Raw genomic sequence first — 21,487 nt, 5'->3', positions numbered from 1 at the left:
ACTCTTATGGTCCCATTTGTTTATTGCTATTCGCTCTTCAGCGTTGTACTTTGATTTTTCTGTCATTTTTTAAATATTTCTGAGAGGGCAACGCAGAATCCAATTGTACAGTTTAACTCAAAGAGGTTTACAATCATCCATAAGAATGGATGATTGTAAATGTCATCTTATGGAGCTTCTTGATAGCATTAGTTCACTAGATATCACTGAGTCAACCGTTGGAACCTCTTAGAATCGATTCATTTGTAATTTTCCTTGGTCTATGGAACATCTGCAACATTTGGATCTTTTTGGGCGTTGGAATTAAATTTCTCTTCTCCTGTTCCCACAGTATAACTTTTACCCTTTTATGTTTTTTTTCATACGATAAATAAAGTTCATGTTTATACTACGATGATTTGTGTATTTGTGGAAATATTGAAAACTCTGATCATATCATGGAGTTGCATAGGCTGCTGGAAATTATTGAAAATTATAGTTTTTGTAGTGTTTTTTAGAGTGAGTGCATATGAGAAGAGTTTAACATTAATAAATACATGTTATACGCTACAATATACCCTACAATTAATATCCGGACACTCCTCCATGGATGGGGAAACAGGTCCTATGAATGCAACACGTCGCAGAACCTGCTATAAATATGCACACTGGGCTTCGAACAGACAATTGAAAAAGTGGTCATGCAAGACGACACGTTCAACAGTTCAATAGAATTGATCACGTTAACAAATGCTGAACGCGCATTAAGATGGTGCAAAGAGCGTGAATCCTTGAAGGGCAGTGGAAAACAGTACTATGGGCAGACGAGTCGAGGTTCGCACTCTACCAGTCTGATGGTCGTTTCTGGGTGTGGCGAATGCCAAGGGAACAGTTCCTTCCTGATTGTATCCTCCCAACAATGAAGCTTGTTGGAGGCAGTGTCATGGTATGAGGCTCCTTTCATGGTTTGGCTTGGGTCCATTAGTCGTTATCGACAAAATCATGAATGCTGGGCAATACCAGCCCATTCTGGATACTTGTGCACTTTCAATATTATGGGAACACTTCGGGGAAGGCCCATATCTGTATCAGCAACACAACTGCTCGGGTCGTAACAGTTTGAGGGTGTGGAAAATTTGGAGTGACCAGCCCAGAGATGATTTGAACCCTATCGAGCATCTTTGGGATCTATTGGATCGTCGGGTACGTGCACGTCGAGATTGCCCAAAGAACAAGGTCGAATTGGTGGCTGCGTTAAAGGCTGAGTGGAGGAACATATCACCTGACATTTACAAAAAGCTGGTTGAGAGTATGCAGAGAAGATTGAAGGCCATCATAAAAGCAAAAGGTTTCAGCAAAAAATATTCAATGACACACAATGAAAGCTCTTTTTTTGTCTAAAGGCAGGTGTCTGCATATAAATGGTAGGGCAGTGTACGTAACGGAAATATTGTATATAGTTATAAAACTAAAATTTGAAGGCATACAAATTTTGATTTTTTGTATAGTAGGGTAAGATAGTAGAGACCAGTCTCACCATGGCCACGTGTGCACTGAATATACATCTCTCTTGGCTCAGTGGTGGGCGTTGATGCGAGCATGAATAACGCCTATATTCTTTGGTCGATTTGCTGTTTATTAGACGAAAAACCCTAGGTCTCGGGAGGGAAAATCATGTAACCCTCGACCAAGACAGATTAACTAGGCCACGTTGTGTAAAACGCTCAAAACTGCCTCTTGTTATTATCGGTATTCGAACTCAGGTCTTCTCCACCATCCCGTATCAGAGTACAGTGATTGTAATCATGTTTTACCCGCGAGGACTGCAAGACCACTGACAAAATATTAGATCCGGAAGTTGGATACACTGGACACCCTCCACTCGAAATTTGAGAATGCACATGAGGTGAGGGGAGAGCTGAAAAACATTCGGGTGAAACTACTGAAACCACCCTTGCTGTTATTCATGTAAAGCGGTGTAGTTTATCATATAGACAGCAATTGTGGCAGACTAATAGGCGTCTGTGAGGCTGCAGAGATCTTCTATTGCGATGTTTACGATTCCTCTTTGGCTGAACATTTTTGGAATACTGACATGCACTTGATCTTAAGCAAATTTACGTGGTAGAATATACTTGTCAATCGTCTTTTATTCCAACCATTAGCCGTAAAGTTATTCTAACCATCGTCATTGGTTGGAGTAAAATGTTACCACCAAATCCAAGGTCTTTGCATCAATTGAGCAAGTCAGGATAGTAGATGGCATAACAGGACATTGCGCGAATAGTTACTGGTCACATGATTCTCCATTCTGCTCTAGCAAAGCTTCATTCACTTGCTTCTATTTATTTATTTGGGGCATTACTCTAAAATTTTATGGTTGACCAAAAAAATTCTGCTTTTCCTTTGTTTTACATTCCTTTTACTTTATTTTAATTAGTTCTTATCAGTAAGTATAATGTGTTATTTTTTATCTTTTCCCTCTATGTATTTTGTTAGTTGGAGGTGTCAAAGAATATTTTGACTCATTCATTACCAACCCAGAAACCCTCTTTCTTTCTGTAGTTTATGCGATTTAATGTTATTCTCATCTTTAATCCGGTGGATTAAATTCTTTCCACAGGAGGATCATACCATATGATTATATTCAAGCTGAAAGTAAATATTTTTCTTCACGCACGTGTTCAGTTGTTATAACCAATGAGAATTGGTGTATGCATGTAGTGGATAAACTTTTGATAATCCAATGTCCATTCGAAATCCATCCGTCTTCAACAGAATTTCATTTTTATATTGTGTGTCCAAAAAATAAAATAAATAATGGAGGTTCGCCCAATTGTAGAACTTCTAGGATAAGGATTGGTGGGATCTAAAAGTCTGTCTTCTCACTCACATGATTCGGTCATCGCGGTATTTCTATACTGCTATAACTCCACAATTTTTCATAATTGAAGTGCAGTGTATTCCACGGTTCTAAGGAAGTAATGGGAAAAATACCTTGTTGGGGACTCAGTTGGGTGTGTTTTGCTGAAGAATCGGATGTTGCCAGCGTTGATAGCTAACCTGAACTTGATCTACAAGCTACTAAACATCCATTCGACGGGAAAGGAGTTGCGCAATGGTGACAATGTTTTAAATTATAAAAAGGCAGTCCTTTTTACAATGTTCAACCTGCTTCCATGGGATCATGTTGAGTTGTAAAATTAACTGACTTCGAGGTATTAAAGGGATTCTTGGTAGCTCCGTTAATCCCGCAGAGGACAGTACTCCATAGCAAGAAATTTCCTAATGCATTCGGAAGCGAATGGCCATATGGCAAATGCATACAACTAGGATAAGGAACCTCTGTACATACTAGACAACCAGTTTTTTGTTTGCAACACCCAACAGCTCTTGTCGCATGCTCTGCAATGTCACAAATGCCTTTTCGTTTGTAGCACTGAAATTAATTCGAAGTGTAAGATTTTTTCGTCCCAGGCTAGACCCTACTCGTTATGTGTTTGCAGTTGCTTAATGGAGGTATTCTATATGAGACCTTTTCGTTTATTTTGTATTGGGACCCCTTTTTCATGTCATTAATCCAGACAAAATACCTTCTCCTTCGTATATTTCATCTAATTTGAAGTTGTGGTAATCAGGTTGCTGTTAATGGAGAAGCCCGAGTTACAGTATTGTTGAACATTGGTATAAATAATTGAAATGTAGAAGAATCTCAGTGCACGATGAACCCTCGCAATACTCATTATTCTCATTTCGGTAATTGGTTTATTTTTAATCCAACTGGGATCAGTTTGCAAATTGGTAGGATTGCCGTCTTCCCCATACCTGGTGGAAAAGACCTGAGTTCGAGTCCCAAAAGAAATTGAGGTAAGCTTAGTTGAATTGATAATATCAATGACTAATCCTTCACTACCTCCCTCATGGGATTGGGCGTAAGGGGTGAACCCGAAGAAAGAATAAGATTCCAGTCTAGTTATTGTAAGCAGGGATTTAAGCTACAGTTGGTATAAATTCGTTCAGTGCATTTCTTAATTTTTCCTCTTTTTTTTCCCTCGCTTTGACACTCATCTCGGAAGAAAATAATCCCGACCTGCACCCTTCCTTCCTTCCTTCCTTTCGCACGCAACTACCACTACCCTCCATGCCCAACCGGTTTTCGCGAGGTGTGCCGTTCCCCCCACCCGAAGAAGGTTCTCCGATTCAGAGAACTCAAAGCTCAGCGTGCACCTGACTAATGGGTGATGTCACGAAAGGCTGATGACGTCATCTCTCAAAACAGCGTCTCATCTGACTTGTTTTATGATTCAAATGACAAGACGATTTCTGTGCCTACACGGAAAAGTAGAATGTAGAAGCAAGGCAATTATTTGGAAAGCAAATTTTAGGATCAGCCTCTTCGTCAACAACAAAACATCAAAGGGTATTTTGAATTTTTACACGCAGTCCTTATTCGTATATAAAGCCCCATGAAAATGAAATGCGATTATAGTCGAGATAATTTCTATAGGCATGTCAAGATAATTTGCTAGCTAGAAAGAGGGGGGGCAGCTAAAGAATGACCTTCAGCCGCCTGTTGAATTTCTCTATTCACTATAATTTCGAGTAGAAGAGTGTTAGAGACATTAAATTTACGAGTAATAATTTGTAACGCGGATTTGTGGTTTCCACAAATCCGCGTCAAGTATTCTGTGATGCAGCACTTTGAAAAACCTGTAGGTTTGGATTATGTGAGTATGCGTTGTTCGAATTTTTTGGTCACGCAGTTCCCGGAGGCCTTTCAGCATCATCCACGGCACGGGCAGATAGAAACACTTACTGAGCCACCAGTGCTTTCGCTAGAAGAAGAGCAAAAGGTCCGGGAACGGAGTGGATCCTAAAGGCGGTAGGAACCCTACTGAAGGGTGAGATGAGTTGGCCCTAAAGAGGGCCGAAAGGTTAGATAAAGATAAAAAAGCGTGGTTAGAGTTGGCTGCAACGAAATTCAACTCTTTTATAACAATCCTACGCTGGGAAGAATGCGTCCCAAATCTTTAGAAGAGCAGGCAGTCTGCAGGAAAGTGAATAGGTGTGCAGTCAAGAGCAGGGCCCTTGAAAACTGCAGTGAATCAAATACCACACCACATATAGTCCCACTCCAAGAAGATCTTGGAGTCAGCAGTTGAATTGGTGGTTCGCTTGGAAAGAAGCTGTACTGAGGTGAGGCAGCTGTAGGAAGTGAAGCAGTCCCAGAAGGGAGTTTGGTCTCACGATGGGGGGAACGTCCCCATCTGTACAGCGGTGGGCGTTCACTATATAGGAGGAAAGAGATTGCACGACGGAATTATGAGAAGCTGTTGCCAGTGAAGAATCCCCCAGAGGATCCTGGGGTTAAAGCAGGGTGCACACCACCGGGGAGTCATAACATGGCCTCGCGTCGGTGCGGAGCAGGCTGATGTAAGCAGTAGATTGAGGTTCCAGGAAGCAGGAACAGTACTTGAAACAGAAGATTCTAGTTTGGTTGCCAGATGGCCATGGTCAGCAATGATACTCCAGGGTGCAAGGTTACCACGCTGGGAAAAGTTCCAGCTTCAGTAAATGTTTCCTTCATGGAGGGGGCAAGGTCCCTTATGGATATGGTTGCCATTATTTGCAATGTCTGTAGGAAGTGGAGAGCAGAATCAGTGTGGTCATTAGTCAGTAGTAGGCACAGAAGGTGCGGTGAAAGGCCTGCGTTTCGGAGCAGATTAGTCATGAAGTTTTGTCTTCGTTTGAAGGTGACTATGTTTCAAAGACTTAGAAGGCTTCTTTTGTCTCAAAAACGTTTCCTAGAATTAGGAGGAGGGCAGTTGGTTGGTAGGCCAAATAGGTGTTGGTTAGCCCTGTGGGAATTTTTGGAATAAGTCTGATGTTGGCCGGCTTTCATCTATTGGGGAAGATCCCTTCGCGGAGAGGAAGTATTTACGGGGCCACTCAGTGTGTCTGGAAACTTATGTTACAAGCTGATGACTGCATCTCCCTTAATAAGGTTGAGAGCAGGTGATTTTGTTTACAGCCAAAGCCACTTTCGCTCTGGAAAATGACTCGTGTGAATGGGTCAGAGTATAGTTGCTGTTATCGTGGAGGATGATACTTGTTGTTAAGTGTTCTTTTCTGGGTTGCCCTTTGCCGGAATCCTGCTCAAAATTTCTCTATTGTTGATTTCCACGTAGTGGTGTCGAATGTTCTATTTTCGACGATTGAGCTTATGATATCTGATGATCCAGTTTTATCATATAGTTTTGTACGATGCCACGGATAAAGTGGACATGGTGTGTTTGTTAGGGGATACCAGTGGTTTCCCATAAAACCACAAAACCGCCCAAGATTTTTTTACAAAGCATAACATCAGAATTTCATACTATAACGTAGGCTACTTTATGCCCCCCGTCCAAGCACTTTATTTACTGAACCACCATCCCACAATTAGACTCCCTGCAAGCGAATCACACCGCCCATTCCTACTCCTGCCCTGGGGATACTTCCCTTGTTCATTTCATCTGTTACTCTTCTGCTTTTTCCCACCATCTTTTCCTATTCTTTGCTACTTTGAAATTATTTTACTCATTTCTTTCTTAACACACAACTCTCTCTCTCTCTCTCTCTCTCTGCTTGGTGCCTGTTTCAGAGGTATGAGTGTCCTGGAAACTGCAACCCTGATGAGGTTTTCACGTACGAGTATATCTCGGGCGTGTCAAAATTGATCCAATAATCAAATAACATCCAACCAACAGTGATCATGTTGGTTGGATGTTTTTGATCCAAACAGGGCTGAAAAGACTCATGCAGAGTAATAGAAATAAAGACATTTCAAACTCGTGGCCTTGTTACGATGAGGTATGGCAGCTGACGAAAAAGGCGGATGCCACTCCTGTCAGCAAAGCAAAAGGTTCTCTTACATTGGGATAAGGACCATTAAAGCTGGAGCACTGGAAAAATGCCCGGTCTTTCATAGCTGCAGTATATCGGTCTCGAATGGGTTCCGGTGGCTGAGGAGGCCACTGCAGTGGCCTCCTCAGCCACCAGATCTCAATCCACATGATCATTTGTACGATGAGGTGGCTGTTTAGAATAGAGACCAGTTATCATTCATTTTGCAACAACTGTTGTAAGCAATTGAGTTAACATGGGTTAGCATCGGGAACTCAATTCGGATTGGGCTATGTCCAGTAGATAAAACCATGCAACTTTTATTTGAGACCGACTGACTCGACCACGTTGAGAAAATAAGTTCAAAAGAAGTTCTTTTCGTCACTGATAGGATTTGCATCGAGGGCTTTACCACACAGTCTAGGAAAAATAACAATGACCGAATGTGATGCCGAGAGTGTGGGATGCTTCCTGAGACGTCAGAGTTTGCTGATGATTTGAAGGTGGAAAGGACAATTAACAGTGGCACTGAAAGGATTTAGTAAATTGAATCAGAAAGTCTCATCCCTCGTGGACGAGACGAAGCAGGAATACAAATACAAAATCTCAAGGAGTAACAGAAAACTGAATCTTATGTTAACCTACCGACAGTAGGTTGTTGAGCATTGGAATGAGTTGCCTCCCAACGTGGTGAAACTGATGAGTGGGGTGAATATCTGATCTAGGAAGTACATTAATAGTATTAACATTGCTAATATTATTAATACTTCCTCTTACTGCAGGAAGTTATGCGTGATTATGAAACAGCAAATATTTTGGCCCATAAAGCTGATCAGTGGATAGAGAAGAGAATTTATTTAGCATGTATACACTGAACAATGAGCACAGGAGGGAGAGAGAGAGAGAGAGAGAGAGATCATGGGGGAAATTTTCTTCATAAAGTAGTCAATCACGAATTAATCATTACAAACTCGAAAATTGGTCACGTTCTGCGGAAATGGAAATTCAAAGGTAACACGGAACTCAAGTAACCAGGTAGGCGAGGCGTAAAATGCTTGACAATAGCCTTGAGACGGCTGGTTACCTCATCTTACCACCAGACCACAGAAAATCTGAGTTTGAAACTATGGTTAACCAGTTTCAAACTCAGATTCTCTGGAAATGCAACCTTTACAGGCTACACCTGTAAGCGTCGGGTCCCCAAGACACGTGCAGGGCTGCATGCCACAAAATTTTATTCAGCAGCTGTAGTCCACGTCTTTTCTTTTGACAATAAAAATATTGTCAAAAGACATGCATATCGTGAACTGCGGATCGATGGGAGTCAGTCCTGTGGAGCGATGAGTCACTCTTCTCACCTTTACACCCAGATTGGTTATAGAATATTCATGGAGAATCCTTATTGTGGTGTTTTTCGCGAATTGTACTACGTATACTGGCCCCAGTGCATTGAACTAAGAAATTTGCATATTGCATTGGTGTTCTGTACAGTTCTGTGTGTTCTATATTGCGACAATTTTATGGAAGCGTCTCTTACATCTTTTGATATGACAGCACTCCATACCACAAAGCATGGATTGTGAACGCGTGGTTTAAAGAGAATATTGCGACATAGACTTCACCGTTAATGACACCCTTCGGAATTAACTGAAATACAGAATTAGGGAAAGGCCAAATGCCCCTCTTCGTTAGTGATGCTCCCAAATGCTTTAAAGGACGAATGGAGCACAATATCAATAAATTTCTATCAGTAATTACTAGGAAGTCCAGAACGCATTAAAGCAGATAGCCAAAAATGGGCCAACACACTATTATTTTCTTAGAAGAAATACACGTTTGTGCACGCATCAAACGCGTATCTGATCAAGGATCTTTTCAACCCTTCCCCTGTCATTGGTGCCAAGAAAATTAGGTTGGATAAAACAAAACTGATGGCCATTATTACAATGACAAAATAGATTCGTTTATCGTCCGAAGTATCAGTCACATTGTTCTACGTTCAGTAGTCTTGGGGAACTTGACCTCTACTATCAAACTGGTAACCTACATATTACTTGCTTCATTTGTTTGGTTCCAATAAACAAGAAGCTCATTGAACTGTTGATAATAGCGTGGTCTCCCTGCGATTTGGTACTGGCTTTCTTATGTTATAATTGAGGTATTAATATTTCTAGTCCAACGCTGACTGTGTGATAGCCCTCGTGGGTAGCACAGTTGGTAGGATTGCTGTCCTCCCTACACCGGGTGAAAAAAAAAGATCGAGTCCCATTGATAACAGGAAGAATTTTTATGGGCCTTTTTTTCACAACGTGGCCGAGTTAGCCGGTCTTAAGCGTGGTAGCATGGTTTACTCCCGGGTTTTTCATTCAACAAAACAAAAATCAACCTCAGAACACGTGCAATTTAAGTACAATAGACACAGATCAATGTTCTTGGTCACTGATGCTCCTAAAACCCAACAACAACAACAACAGTCTGATGTTATAGTGCTATTAGTTTGAATGTTTATATCATTTATGCATAATCCCCATTTAGTTCGTTTACAGCATACGTTTATCATTGGTGTTTGGTGCCAAATGATGCAAGAAAACAAAACTTATGTGGTGGAATTCTTCCTTAAAAATCTTCTTCACTTCATATTTTAAATTGATCTCCTTCTCATAAGTACATATCTTTGTCTTTAATTCCGAATAAAACTCTCTGATTCTGCTAAGGTAGGTTGTAGCACCCTCGCGACTAACAGTATATTTAGAATCACCATTAGCATATTATGGAAACGGCCTGGTTCAAATCCCGACGGGTGGAAATTTGATTTTTCCACACTTATTGGCTGAATCAGGCGATCTTGGGAAAGGATTCATGCTTTTATCTCGGCGAGTTCGGGTTTTTCATCCAAAGAGGCAACAATGTCTACTGGAATGTCTCCTAGATATCATCGATTGAACACAGTACGGGACCAAGTTTTTATTGATTAAAAAATCGAATAAATCAACTGATGTTGTTGTTATTGGGTTTTAGGAGCATTGACGACCAAGGTCATATTGCTCTGTGTACATTGTCTCTAAATTGCGTGTTCTGAGGTCGATTTTCTGTTTGCTGGACAAAAATTCCTCCCGTCGATGAATTTTTATGTGCCTTTTTCACAACGTGGCTGAGTTAGTTGGTCTCAGACGAGCGTAGCACGGCTTTTCACCGTAAACTTGGGATGATTTTCGTCCAGAAAATCGACCACAGAACCCACTCGGTTTGCAAACATAACATATACTCCACAATATGGACTAAGTTGTTCCACCATCCTCATGTAATGCTAACAGGACTGTTGGTCTTCTTCCACACATCACTAAAAAGTTCATATCTCTTATTTCCTTTGCCACAGTTATATACACCGATGAGCCAAAAAATTATGGCCACCTACCTAACATGACGTTGATCCTCCACGTGTAGCCAAAACAGCTTGTACCCGGCGAGGCATGGACGCTACAAGATTTCTAAATGTGTCCTGTGGTATCTGGTACCATCAGGTAACCAGCGGATTCTTTAACTCCTGTAAGGTCCGTGGTTGAGAGGCCGCAGATCGCAGTTGCTGTTCCGACACAAACAAAAGATGCTAGATGGGATTGATGTCTACGGAATTTGGAGGTCAGGGCAATACCTTGAAGTCTTCCGAGAACCGGTCTCGAACAATTCGGGCGGAGTGGCATGGCGCATTATTCTGCTGAAAGACGGCACCGCCAGAGGGGAAGACCGTTGCCATGGAAGGGTGTATCTGGTCAGCAATGATTTTTAGGTACAAAGTGTATTGAGGGTCAAACTGCACCAGGAATTTCTTCCATCTTCCAGAGTGTTCGCTGTATTGAGGGACAGTACTCTGTCAAGACCAGAGATTTAAAAGTGTGTCGATCATGTTTTGTGTAGTATGTTGTGCCCTTTGTTCTTCTGGCGGCATATGGATGACTAGACCCAGGAAACCTGGGTCCAGTCATCCATATGCCGCCGCCACTGGCTTGGTTTCGTCCCACGGTGCCTCCAGCGCCATCATTTCTCCAGGTAAACGACTCACATGTACCAGGCAGTCCACATGGTTCAACAGGAAACGTGATTCATCGGAGCAGACGACCTTCTTCCAATCACTCAAGGTCCTGTTTCGATGCTCGCGTGACCATTGTAGGCGCTGAAGCCGTGAACTGTGGTAGCACGGGCACTCGGAGCGGCCTGCGGATATGCAGCCCCATTTTCAGCAGGGTTTGATGTACTGTGTTGTGACACATTACTCCCGTCATCAGCATTCCAATTACTGGCGAGTTGCACCACAGTCGCCTTCTGTTGCCATGTACCATTCGGGAGAGCCTTCGCTCACCTCGAGCATCGATGAGCCGTGGTCGTCAAACATCTCCCAGGCGATTTGTGGGTTTCCATTCTCGGACCGCTTTTGGTACTAACCACGACTGAGCGTGAGCATCCCACCAGCCATGCTGTTTCAGATAGTGGTATCGTCACCATCCTCCCCACACCGGGTGGAAAAGGCCTGGGTTCAAATCCCGTCGATGACTCGAGGAACTTTAATGGGCTTTTTTCCTTCCGTGGCTGAGTTAGTCGGTCTCAGGCGTAGATAGCAAGAGTTTTCCCCAGAATTTGAGGTTTTTCGTCCAACAAAACAGACAAATCGACCATAGAACACAGCAATTAACAGACATAAGACACAGCACGGCAGATGAATTTAATTATTCGGGTGGCCTAAATATAATAGTTTGGTTTTATTTTTTTTTTGTGTATGCTCTGATCCAGTCATCTGTCCATTACAATTTGGCCTTTGTTCAAACTCGCTTAAGTCTGCAGCCTTTCCCATCTGAAGAACAAGAGTAACACTGATTAACGGAGCTCAGTATCGGGTGTTTTTAATACCGTGTCCCGACCTACGCATGCGACGTAGTTCACCTGCAGTTGCTTCAATTTGCATAACGACTCGCTGGTCGTAACGTTTTGGCACATCGGTGTATATCCTAAAATGGTTTATTTCGGATTTTTCACTCTTTTTCTGATTTAAGACACGGTTCACTAAATGCTAAGCTTGCAGCTATCAAAACTGACTGTCCTGTGTGTGTGTACGGTCACCCTGAAGACTGGGAACATGTTCTGTTCTCATATCCTCTATACACTGAGTGAGCGTTGAATTATGACCACTCAAATGAAATTGAATGCGACACGTTGACCACGTGAGGTACGAGAGTGCGCAGTTAGTCGACCTACGTAGCATAGATAAGGAGTCAGTGGTTCAGTAGGTAATAAAATTCCAAGTGTGATGGGTAAAGGAAGGATTTATCGGACTTTGATAAAGGACAGATTGTGGGTGCTCGACGAGATGGTGTCTCGATTTCCCAAACGGCTGAACTGATGGGGTGTTCGAGAACCGCCATAGTTAAAGTGTACAGGGACTGGCATCAAAATGGTCAAACAACGACCCGACGGCAAAGGTTGTTAGAGGTGAGCGCCGGGTCGACGACTCATACAGGCGAATAGGCGCAGCACTGTTGAAGAGTTGACTAACCAGTACAACAGGGGCCAACCCGGAACAATATCTGGCATGACTATGCATCGCGCGCTCGCACGTATGGGCTGTACCAGCAGAGGACCCCTACCGCATCCTCTCCTAACCAAGGTTCATCGGCGTAAAAGACTCGCCTGGTCCAAAGAGCATGCAAGTTGGACATTAGAAGACAGGAAGAGTGTGCTGGTAGGATGAGTCACGTTATTTACTCCACACCGTGGAGATCGTGTACAGATTTAGCATCAAGAACATGAGGATCTTCATCCATCATGATGGTATCAAAAGTGCAGGCCGGTGGAGGCGGTTGTAGGTGTGGGGCATGTTTCGCTTGCAGGAACTTGGACCCCTGGTGCATGGGGAACAACGTATCAATGGTCTCCGCTATCGTCAACTGCTTGCTGACTGTGTACACTCCGCTGTGTTACACGTTTTCCCGAATGGCGATGGTGTCTTCCAAGATGACAATGCGCCAAGCCATTGAGCACGTTGTGCAGGAATGGTTTGAGGAACACAGTTCTGACTTCCAGCATATCGACAGTCTCATTAGGTACTCACTAGTACTTTACACTTTACATATCGACAGTCTCATTAGGGCTGTTCATAAAAACCATCATCACCATTAACAATTTTTTTTTTCGGGCCCGCTTCAGAGGTTCTGCACCAACACAGATGAAAAAGTGAAGATGGGCAAATGCCTAGGAGCCACCAGCGATACCACACACACACACACACACACACATAGATTGGCCTCCGAACTCCTTCCGATATCAATATCATAGAGCACTTGTGGGACACTATGGAAAGGCATATCAGGCATCTGGATACACCAATCACCTCCATACCTGCATTGCTGACCGGATTACACACAGCTTAGTTGGCCCTAAACGTTTCCGACATCTTGCTGAATCTATGCCACATAGGATAGCTGCTGCACCGAGGGCAAAAGGAGGACCTCTACAATGATTCCATATCACCCAGCTTAGAAGCAACTCTCCTGCAATACAATGACAAATTTCTCTTTCTCCAAGGTATCCCCTGGCATACCTTCCATTGCAGAAGATAGTTGCATGCTCTTCCTCCGGTTTTTTTTTCTGTTTCAGCTCTGGCCGCTGTTCCTGACGATTCCCAACCACTGACGTTGACTGCTGGTGGTGCCAACGGTTTTGGGCTTCCAAGGGTATGGGATAACTGGCACTCACAAGTTTAGTCCCTCCATCCTTTGATTGCATGCTTGCGCCGTACACGAAGGCGTCCTTTGGCATGTTGTTTGGGTCATTGTCCTTGCATTTCCCATATTGTATTGCGATATCAGCTGTCGCATTCTGACCTGCCGTTGAGCCCCTATAACGCACTGTACCCCTCGCTCACCAGGAACATCCATCTTTACAGTTCTGTTGGCGTGAGGTGGTTTACCACGTTTGACACCATTCCTTGTGCATCTTAACCCAAGCTGTTCTGTTCATTATGCTGCATAGTCCATTACAGATGGGGTGGTCTTATTTCAGTGATCATTGAGTGTATGTACCAATTAGTTAGGATTATTTACGTGCTTTGTAGGTGTGGTGATTAACAATAGCTGACATTTAACTTCACACCACCGTTAAAACTCGAAGATTGCAAATCAAACATTTTATGTGCGTTCCTGTTTTTCTCGATACTTTATCTGATCGCCTGCCTGTCAAACCACCCAGGGAACTAAGGGACGCGTGCATTTAGGGCTCCAGATGTTGCACTCGAGTTGTAATCTTATCAACCTCTTCCATATTCATGTCTCCAAGCCAGGTAAATACCAAACTGATTGGTAGATGAAAAACAAGAGGGGTTGCTAAGGGACGGATGGGTGTTGTTTGCGACGAAGATTTTAATGAAAGCTCTCGTCACTTATTTCTTCGCTCTCTGCCACCGCGCGCTTATTCGGTCACTCATCTTCCGCGGCCAATCAGGCCGTTTCCTCTCAAGGTCGTTCGCGTGCTCCACTTCAGCTTCGTCTACGGTTACAGTGGGTTTGTAGATTTACAGGCTGCAGGTCATGCGCTGACGGCCACAGAAATAAGTATTCGCTTCCCTCCTCCCTGTGTCTGGGGTTATTTCAAGTGTTGCAGCGAGTCCGGTCCTCGCGGAACACAGCTCTGTCTGTCCTGGTTTGTAACCGAAGCTTGAGTTTCGCAACAAAACACTTCGCTACACAACGATCCATCTGTTTCTTCGATTCTCAAATGATTCCAAAATGGCAGCCTGAGAGGGTGTGAGAAGAAGGAAAAGTGAATATCGAGCCAACTGGTTTGCCTTAGATTTCCAATAAATCACCTGGTGAGAGAGAGAGAGAGAGAGAGAGAGAGAGAGAGAGAGAGAGAGAGAGAGAGAGAGAGAGAGAAAGAGAACGCTAAGTGGAGGACACAATGGACTACCGTTTCCGCTTGGTTGGACTGTTTTATCGTTAATAGGATCACTAAATCCATTCTGTCAAAACAAATTTTCCTTCGAGATTCTGCTTCTTGCTACTCTTCCACAAACGGTGGGGGGGATGGGGGACACAAACCTTCCAGAGAAGCTGTTGCAACCTCGGTATTGCTGATTCAGTATGAACGCATCGATTTCACTCTCCTTGCCAGAATTTCCCAATCACAGAGTTCATTTCCTCCCGGTGTTTCAGCTGACCGCACTGTTCCTGTTGAAACACGTGGAACCTGGTTGTTGTCGTCATTTCTTTCCTGGTAGTCGATGACCCTCCCACGATTCAGGGAAAACCTGAATTATTCAAAAGATATTTCTAATTCATTATCTGGAGTTTATTGCCATAAGTGTCCTTGGTGACAGGATTTGATAGACTCAACTTTTTTCCCCTTTAGATTTGTTACTCGTTTGGAAATGTGTTTAAATCCTGTCGGTGACTTTAAAGAATTTCTTATAAAGGCCATTTTATTTGGACAGTCCGAATTCAGATGGAGGTGTTGGTTTTTCCAGCCAGCAAGAAGTGGAGATCTGCTTTATCCACGAGGTTTGTCCTGAACATTTTTCCAGTGAAGCTGGGTGGAGCTGATTTTGAGGACCCACGTGTGAGCCGAATTTCAACAGCCCCGATCATTCTACCACAGCCAAATCCTCTGCTTGCACTTTCACGTTGGTGTTACTGCAACCATCATAAGCTCCTTACTGCATGGCAGGAGTCCTTGGCAGCCAAAACTCAATCCGCCTCTCCTTCTCCAGAACATCTCTCTGAGTTCACAATACCCATCAGCTTTTATCAAAATATCCAAACTTCCAGATCAACTTTGTCCTCTCTACTCCACTTTCAAACTTCCTTCACAGACTGTCTCCCCTCGCTGCATGTCCAGTACAGGTTTCCTTCCTTTCTTTTCTTGAGCCACACATATTTCTAAATTTCCCTATCCTTCTCAATACATACTTATTTTCAATCTGATTTCATAAGTGCAACTGTATCCTAATAATAATTATAATAAATATAATTTAAACTAGGGGGACTTTGCTCGCCAGTCCCCGCGCACGCTTTTCTACATATAATGTAGAGGTATGACGAAGTAAGCCAAATCTTCTCTACATAAAAGATACACTTGTCGAAACGCACTGATCGATATCTAATCAGGAAATTACCCGTGTAATTATTTACCTGTGCATTTGTAGTGACGTAATTGCCCAGCCCACTTGCACTACGTGACCCGCATCCCTCTTCTCCCTTTGGGTACCCCACTCCCCACCACGCAGCATTCTTAAGGTCGAATAAATATCACTATGTAATTATTTATCTGCATTTACGTAGGTCACTTAGGAAAAGGCCTTGTGCTTCAGGTTCCATAATGCATGAGGAATATTGTTGCATCTGAAAGAGCAGAACTAAAATACTTACAAACTATACAAACATTTAACTTATTTACAAAATACTAAACTATTTACAAATATACAAACTATATCGGGTCCCTTCATCAGCTGACTTTACAATGGGGCGCCTCCGCAGCCAGGTGGGAAGGAGCAGCAGTGCGTAGCACACGCTTCTTGATTAGACCGGGGTTCGAGTCCGTCACCACCAAATATGGAGGATGTGGAAAGGTCAGGGAATGACCACCGCATATCCCGGAGCAATATGGCCTTAGTTGCTAATGCTCCTAAAAAAAAAAACCAAAAAAAAAAAAAACCAAACCAAAAACTTTACAATGGAACATCAAATGATGCCGGGTGTGGTCATGTATTAGACAGTGAAGTCAGGTGCAAGTGGTTGGTGAACATTATGGGGGCAGTTGTCTTTCAATGCGATGAACGTTGGCATGCGTTCCACGTACCCGCTATACATTATCAACAGCAAGCGTTTGATTCTGCTCAGTTAAGCATTTGCAAATTTAAGCAAAAACTTTAAAAAATTAAGTTTTTGTAAAAACTTAATTTTTTTGTAAATATTTGTATAGTTTTATATTGTATAATCACATTATACTAATATACTAACATTATAATGCACTGATCGAAATCTAATCAGGAAATGACCTATGCAATTATTTACCTTCGCATTTGAAGAGATGTAATTCCCTTCCCCTCCCCTCCCCTCCTCTCTTCTAAAATATATACTCTATACATTAAAAGATTTTAATGTTTAGAGAGATATTACATTGGATACGTTTTAGTAATTGGAAAGGACACGTGTTCGAGTGTCCTCGATGACGATGAGGGATTTTTTTGGGCCTTTTTCACAACGTGGCTGAGTTAGTCAGTTTAAGGGGAGGGTAGCATGGCTTTTTCTCACTGAAACTTGGTTTTCATCCAGCAAACAGAAAATTGTATATTGTCAGACATTGCAACATGGCCCTAGTCGCTGATGCTTGCACAACAACAACTTGTAACAGACGATTTGTAATTAGAATATAAGATTGTTATTAATTCTCACACTTTACAGCGGCATCTGGTGGTAGATTATGTTTACGAGGCGTTAACTCATTTAGCCTGCACATTTAGACTCTCCTATTTCGCATGGATGATAAAATCCTGATAACGCATTCAAAAATGTTCGTCTGCTGCATATTTTATCTGCTGATAGCCAGTCAGCAGACAAATCCAGTTTATGATTAAAACAGTAGACTGGTTTCGCCTGCAGACTGGTTGTTCCATGCTAAGTACATGCTCATTCCCAAGTGTCTGAGAGCTGGGGATTTGTTTATGTCTCCATCTGCGCGACACTTTCTGAATTGCTCAATGGGGGATCTATTGTTCATTAAAATCGAAGGCATCCGGTTAATGCGAACAGTTTTATTAATGTCTGGTGGTTGCTTTGATTAATCCTAAACAAACTCGTCCGGCCACAGTTAGGAATAATTGAGTTAACAGACGAAGTAATTTATTCCCAACTTGAAGAATCTTTAGTAGTTGTTTCAATGTACCCTTATGTGCCAAACTGTGAATACCATCAGACTTCTGTTTATATTGATTGATGAAAATTACCTAAAAGAATAAATTTAAAAGTTAAAAAAAAAGTGGTGAGAAGAATGATCCCCAAATTCCAACCCTGTCTGCCTACTCGTATGAGATATACCAAACTTAATGTCTGCGAGGGTAGCACAGTGGTATCGTCACCATCCTTCCCCAAACCGGGTGGAAAAGGCCGGCGTTCGAATCCCGTTGATGACGCGAGGAACCTTAGTGGGCTTTTTTTAATCCGTGGCTGAGTTAGTCGGTCTCAGGCGTAGATAGCAAGGTTTTTCCAACAGAGACAGAGATGTAGTAGTAGTTCCCCTTGAATTTATTCAACCCATCTGTTTTCTATAGCAACAGATGGAAGTCTGTTCCAACAATCAACCATCGGCTGGCTGAAGGCAAACTTGGGCATATCTATCCTGTAACTATTTATTCTCAACTTGAATTTATGCCCCCTCATGTGTGTAGTCTCAGCAAATGGAAGAATACCATTAACATTCAGCTTACTCAATCCATTTAAGGCTTTGAACACCTTAATCAGATCTCCCTGCAGGTGCCTCTCAAGGCACCACAATTTGCAGAACTGAAGCCTTTCTAGGTAAGAGCACCGTTTTGTTCCCTTTACCAATATAGTTGCCCTTCTCTGCACCCGTTCCAGCAGATCTACATCCTTTCTAAAGTGGGGCGTCTATACCAGTATACAGTACTGAATATGCAGCCTAACCATGATCTTATAGAAAGGGATATCATCCATTTTTATGAGGAATGGTCTAATCCATCCCTAATCGCCGTGGTGGATTCGACTACCATGGCACCTGACATTCTGGGCTATGCAGAAGATTGGAAAATTTTACTTCTTCTTCCTGCAAATATCTAAAGATTCGACAGTGGTGCTGCCATTATCTCAATAGCAGGGCACACTGGCACCCATAAGATTTTCACTACTGCTTGTGGGTGTGGGATTTAGTCCTCTAAGGACAGCAGGTGTATATAGTTATGGCCCGCTTCCTCGTGACGTGGACGGGTACTGGAAAGTCGCTTTCCTGGTGATAACTGCTTCCTGGTAGAAAAGTGACCAGAAACAAACATACACAATACAATCATTTCTGGTCATTTTATAGAGTTCTGTATATCATCATATATTAACAAGGAGGAATTGAACTAACGTTTAAGGGCCACTCTACACAAAACACACACATGTCCATGTCCAGTGGTGCCCCCAACTCCAAGAATGGGCCATCAAAAAGGGGGAAAAGATCATGTGGTAGTCTGACTAGTCTAGATTTTCACCAACGGGGGCGTCAACCTCACGTAGCTTTTCGTTCGGACTACCTCATGTCCACCACTCAAGCCACTGGAGGCTTTGTCATGGTATGGAGTATATTCTGTTGATAATTCTCCAGATCTGAATCAAGTTGACAATGTCTGCGATATGTTAGAAAGGGCAGTTAGGCTTTGCAGTTCGGAGCTCAAATTACAGGTTGTAATTATAAGACAAGTATTTTTAAATATCAAATTTCACGATAATCTGTTCACTGGGAGTCTAGTTGTTACGTGTGGACGGACGGACTGACACGCTGTATTTTTTTTTTTTTTAAGTAAGTTTAGATTTAAAAAATATAAGGAAATAATACTGTTTTTTAGTACAGGTGCTAATCGGTATGTCAAATCGTGAAGGTGGTATATGAACCCCGGATTTGACACCAAATGAAACCCCATAAATAGCGTTCTTCACTAAATAAAAGCGCGATCGCCTGTTTTTGTTTTCGTTTCTGATTTGTGTTGTGTGTGTGGCGTTACAGACGCGTGGTCGGAGCGTTACTTTTCGCTGTGGGAGGAGCACCATCTGCATTTAGCGTTATCGGAAATAACAGGCGTTCGTGGCCTTCGGTTGCACTCTCGACCTGCGTACGCAAACTGACGTCTTAAGGAAAACGTAAAGAACATACCTAACAGTTTCCTGGGCATGGTGGGGTCCGACTCTGTCCGCAGTCGTCTGCTATCCTCGAAACTGGGAGGGGGGGAGCAGCTGAAGCGGTGTCAGAACTCTGTTTTCACCTAACGCTAATCCATTGGCACTTTAGAATCGCTGAACGGGGTCAAAAGCAAAGCCCCGCATCGGTCGCAGCTTTCCAGAGAGTCGTCCGCTGCCCACTTCTGGTTCAGCAATGCACGTGCACTCGGCGCAGCTACGGTTACAGCTGGTTCGGGGGCGAACGTCACCGACGATGTTGTAAGCAACGCGCGAACAGCACGTCCGGCCTTCAACGTGGCACTTTAGGTTAACGGGACGCTGGCGTATCCATCGGGCATCTCCGTGTGCCGCCTGCACACCACATGTGTCGATGTGTCGAACTCGTTTGGCCGCCGTAGCGTTCCATTCTCGATTCGTACTCCGACGTTTCAGTCTTTGAGAGGCCCTTTCCGCGTAACCACCGTAAACTTTCTGGCGACGGTACACCTGGCAAAGAGCGGACGAGTTCACTTGGCTCGCAGGGGATGACGGCCATCCTCCCGGATAATACGGGCGGCTCTCGCTTCACCTGTCGCTAATCACGTGACAGGTAAGACTGCGCAACTCCCTCTGTGGGTGGCTGCTCAGAAAAACGCGTCTTTGAGTAATACGAGACCCGCTTTGGAAACTCCCTCGTTGTGTGTGTGTAAGGGAAAGTCCATTATGAACTCTCAAGGACATCCAGCAAAGACATTCTTCTTCTACTCAAACGTCACACCTTACAAAAAAGTCTTTTGCGAGGTCCTTCTATTTTTTGGACATACTTGAAAAACCTTGATCTGCGAGTAATCATTTTTAATACGTCAGACGCTGGAATATTCTTCGGTGAATCTCCTTGGTAGACTCAATCTTAATTTTCAGAGTTCTCCCACATTTCGACAACTTTGAAACAGCTGCGTGGCAGTATTTAAATACGAGTAGATTTAAACGAAAAACAAAACTGGAATTATATTGAGCCGCCTACTGTACTTTAAATCTGAACTTTACCTTCCCACTCTATCACTGGGCATGAGATGCACGCACACACACACCCCGAAATGGTCATAGACTTAAAGACAGCCTACAGAAAACGCCTACAGAATTGTTAAAGGAATTGGTTTTTCATAATAGGATTTCTCAAAGAGTTGAATACGCACATCTGCTGTAGATGAAGGCGCGCGCGTGCACAAATGCTTCTAAATCAATCTGCTAGTGACCCCAAATGCCACCGCGTTTCAAAACATCTATATGTAAAACAAAGAGCATATTGAATAATGGTAAGATTAAGAAAAAACATGAATTCCGACTTGAACTTAGCCAGGCTCATTGCCTCTGCCATATTCGGGGACAGTTTCTTCTCAATGTTCCACAAAGATGAACTTCACGAGATCCAGTCTTCTGTTATTCCTTGATATTTTTTATTTTTGACACCTGGTTTCTTGTCTCATCAACGAGGGAGAACAAGCCTTCTTCATTTATTTTGCTCAACACCTTCAACTCTTATACGGCTCCATCTCCACTGAGATGTATACATGCCAAACTTTTCATTCCACCGTCTAAGCCGTTGTTCGTATGTCCACCGATTGATATTCATCGTTGGTCGTCCATCTCTGAACCCACTCCAGAATTTATCTCTCTTTTAGATGCCTTCTCGCCATAAATGCAATACT

At 43.0% G+C, this 21,487-nt stretch overlaps 1 protein-coding gene across 1 annotated transcript in view; it reads right to left on the bottom strand.

Annotated features, from left to right (window-relative positions):
- LOC150076709 (uncharacterized) overlaps window positions 1–20,292 on the bottom strand; it is a 144,071-nt gene extending 123,779 nt beyond the window's left edge. Inside the window, exon 1 of the mRNA XM_090386334.1 lies at window positions 19,774–20,292. Within this exon, the coding sequence (XP_090242460.1) occupies window positions 19,774–19,792 (19 nt within the window). The 5' untranslated portion in view covers window positions 19,793–20,292. The remainder of the gene's footprint in view (window positions 1–19,773) is intronic.
- Window positions 20,293–21,487: the final 1,195 nt, after the last annotated feature.

The sequence above is a fragment of the Mastigoproctus giganteus genome, chromosome 12 (genome assembly GCF_048544385.1).
Source record: "Mastigoproctus giganteus isolate SK-2022 chromosome 12, ASM4854438v1, whole genome shotgun sequence".
Classification (NCBI taxonomy): Eukaryota; Metazoa; Arthropoda; class Arachnida; order Uropygi; family Thelyphonidae; genus Mastigoproctus; species Mastigoproctus giganteus.
Note: the sequence above shows the minus strand (reverse complement) of the source record. Positions and strands in the feature narration are given on the sequence as shown.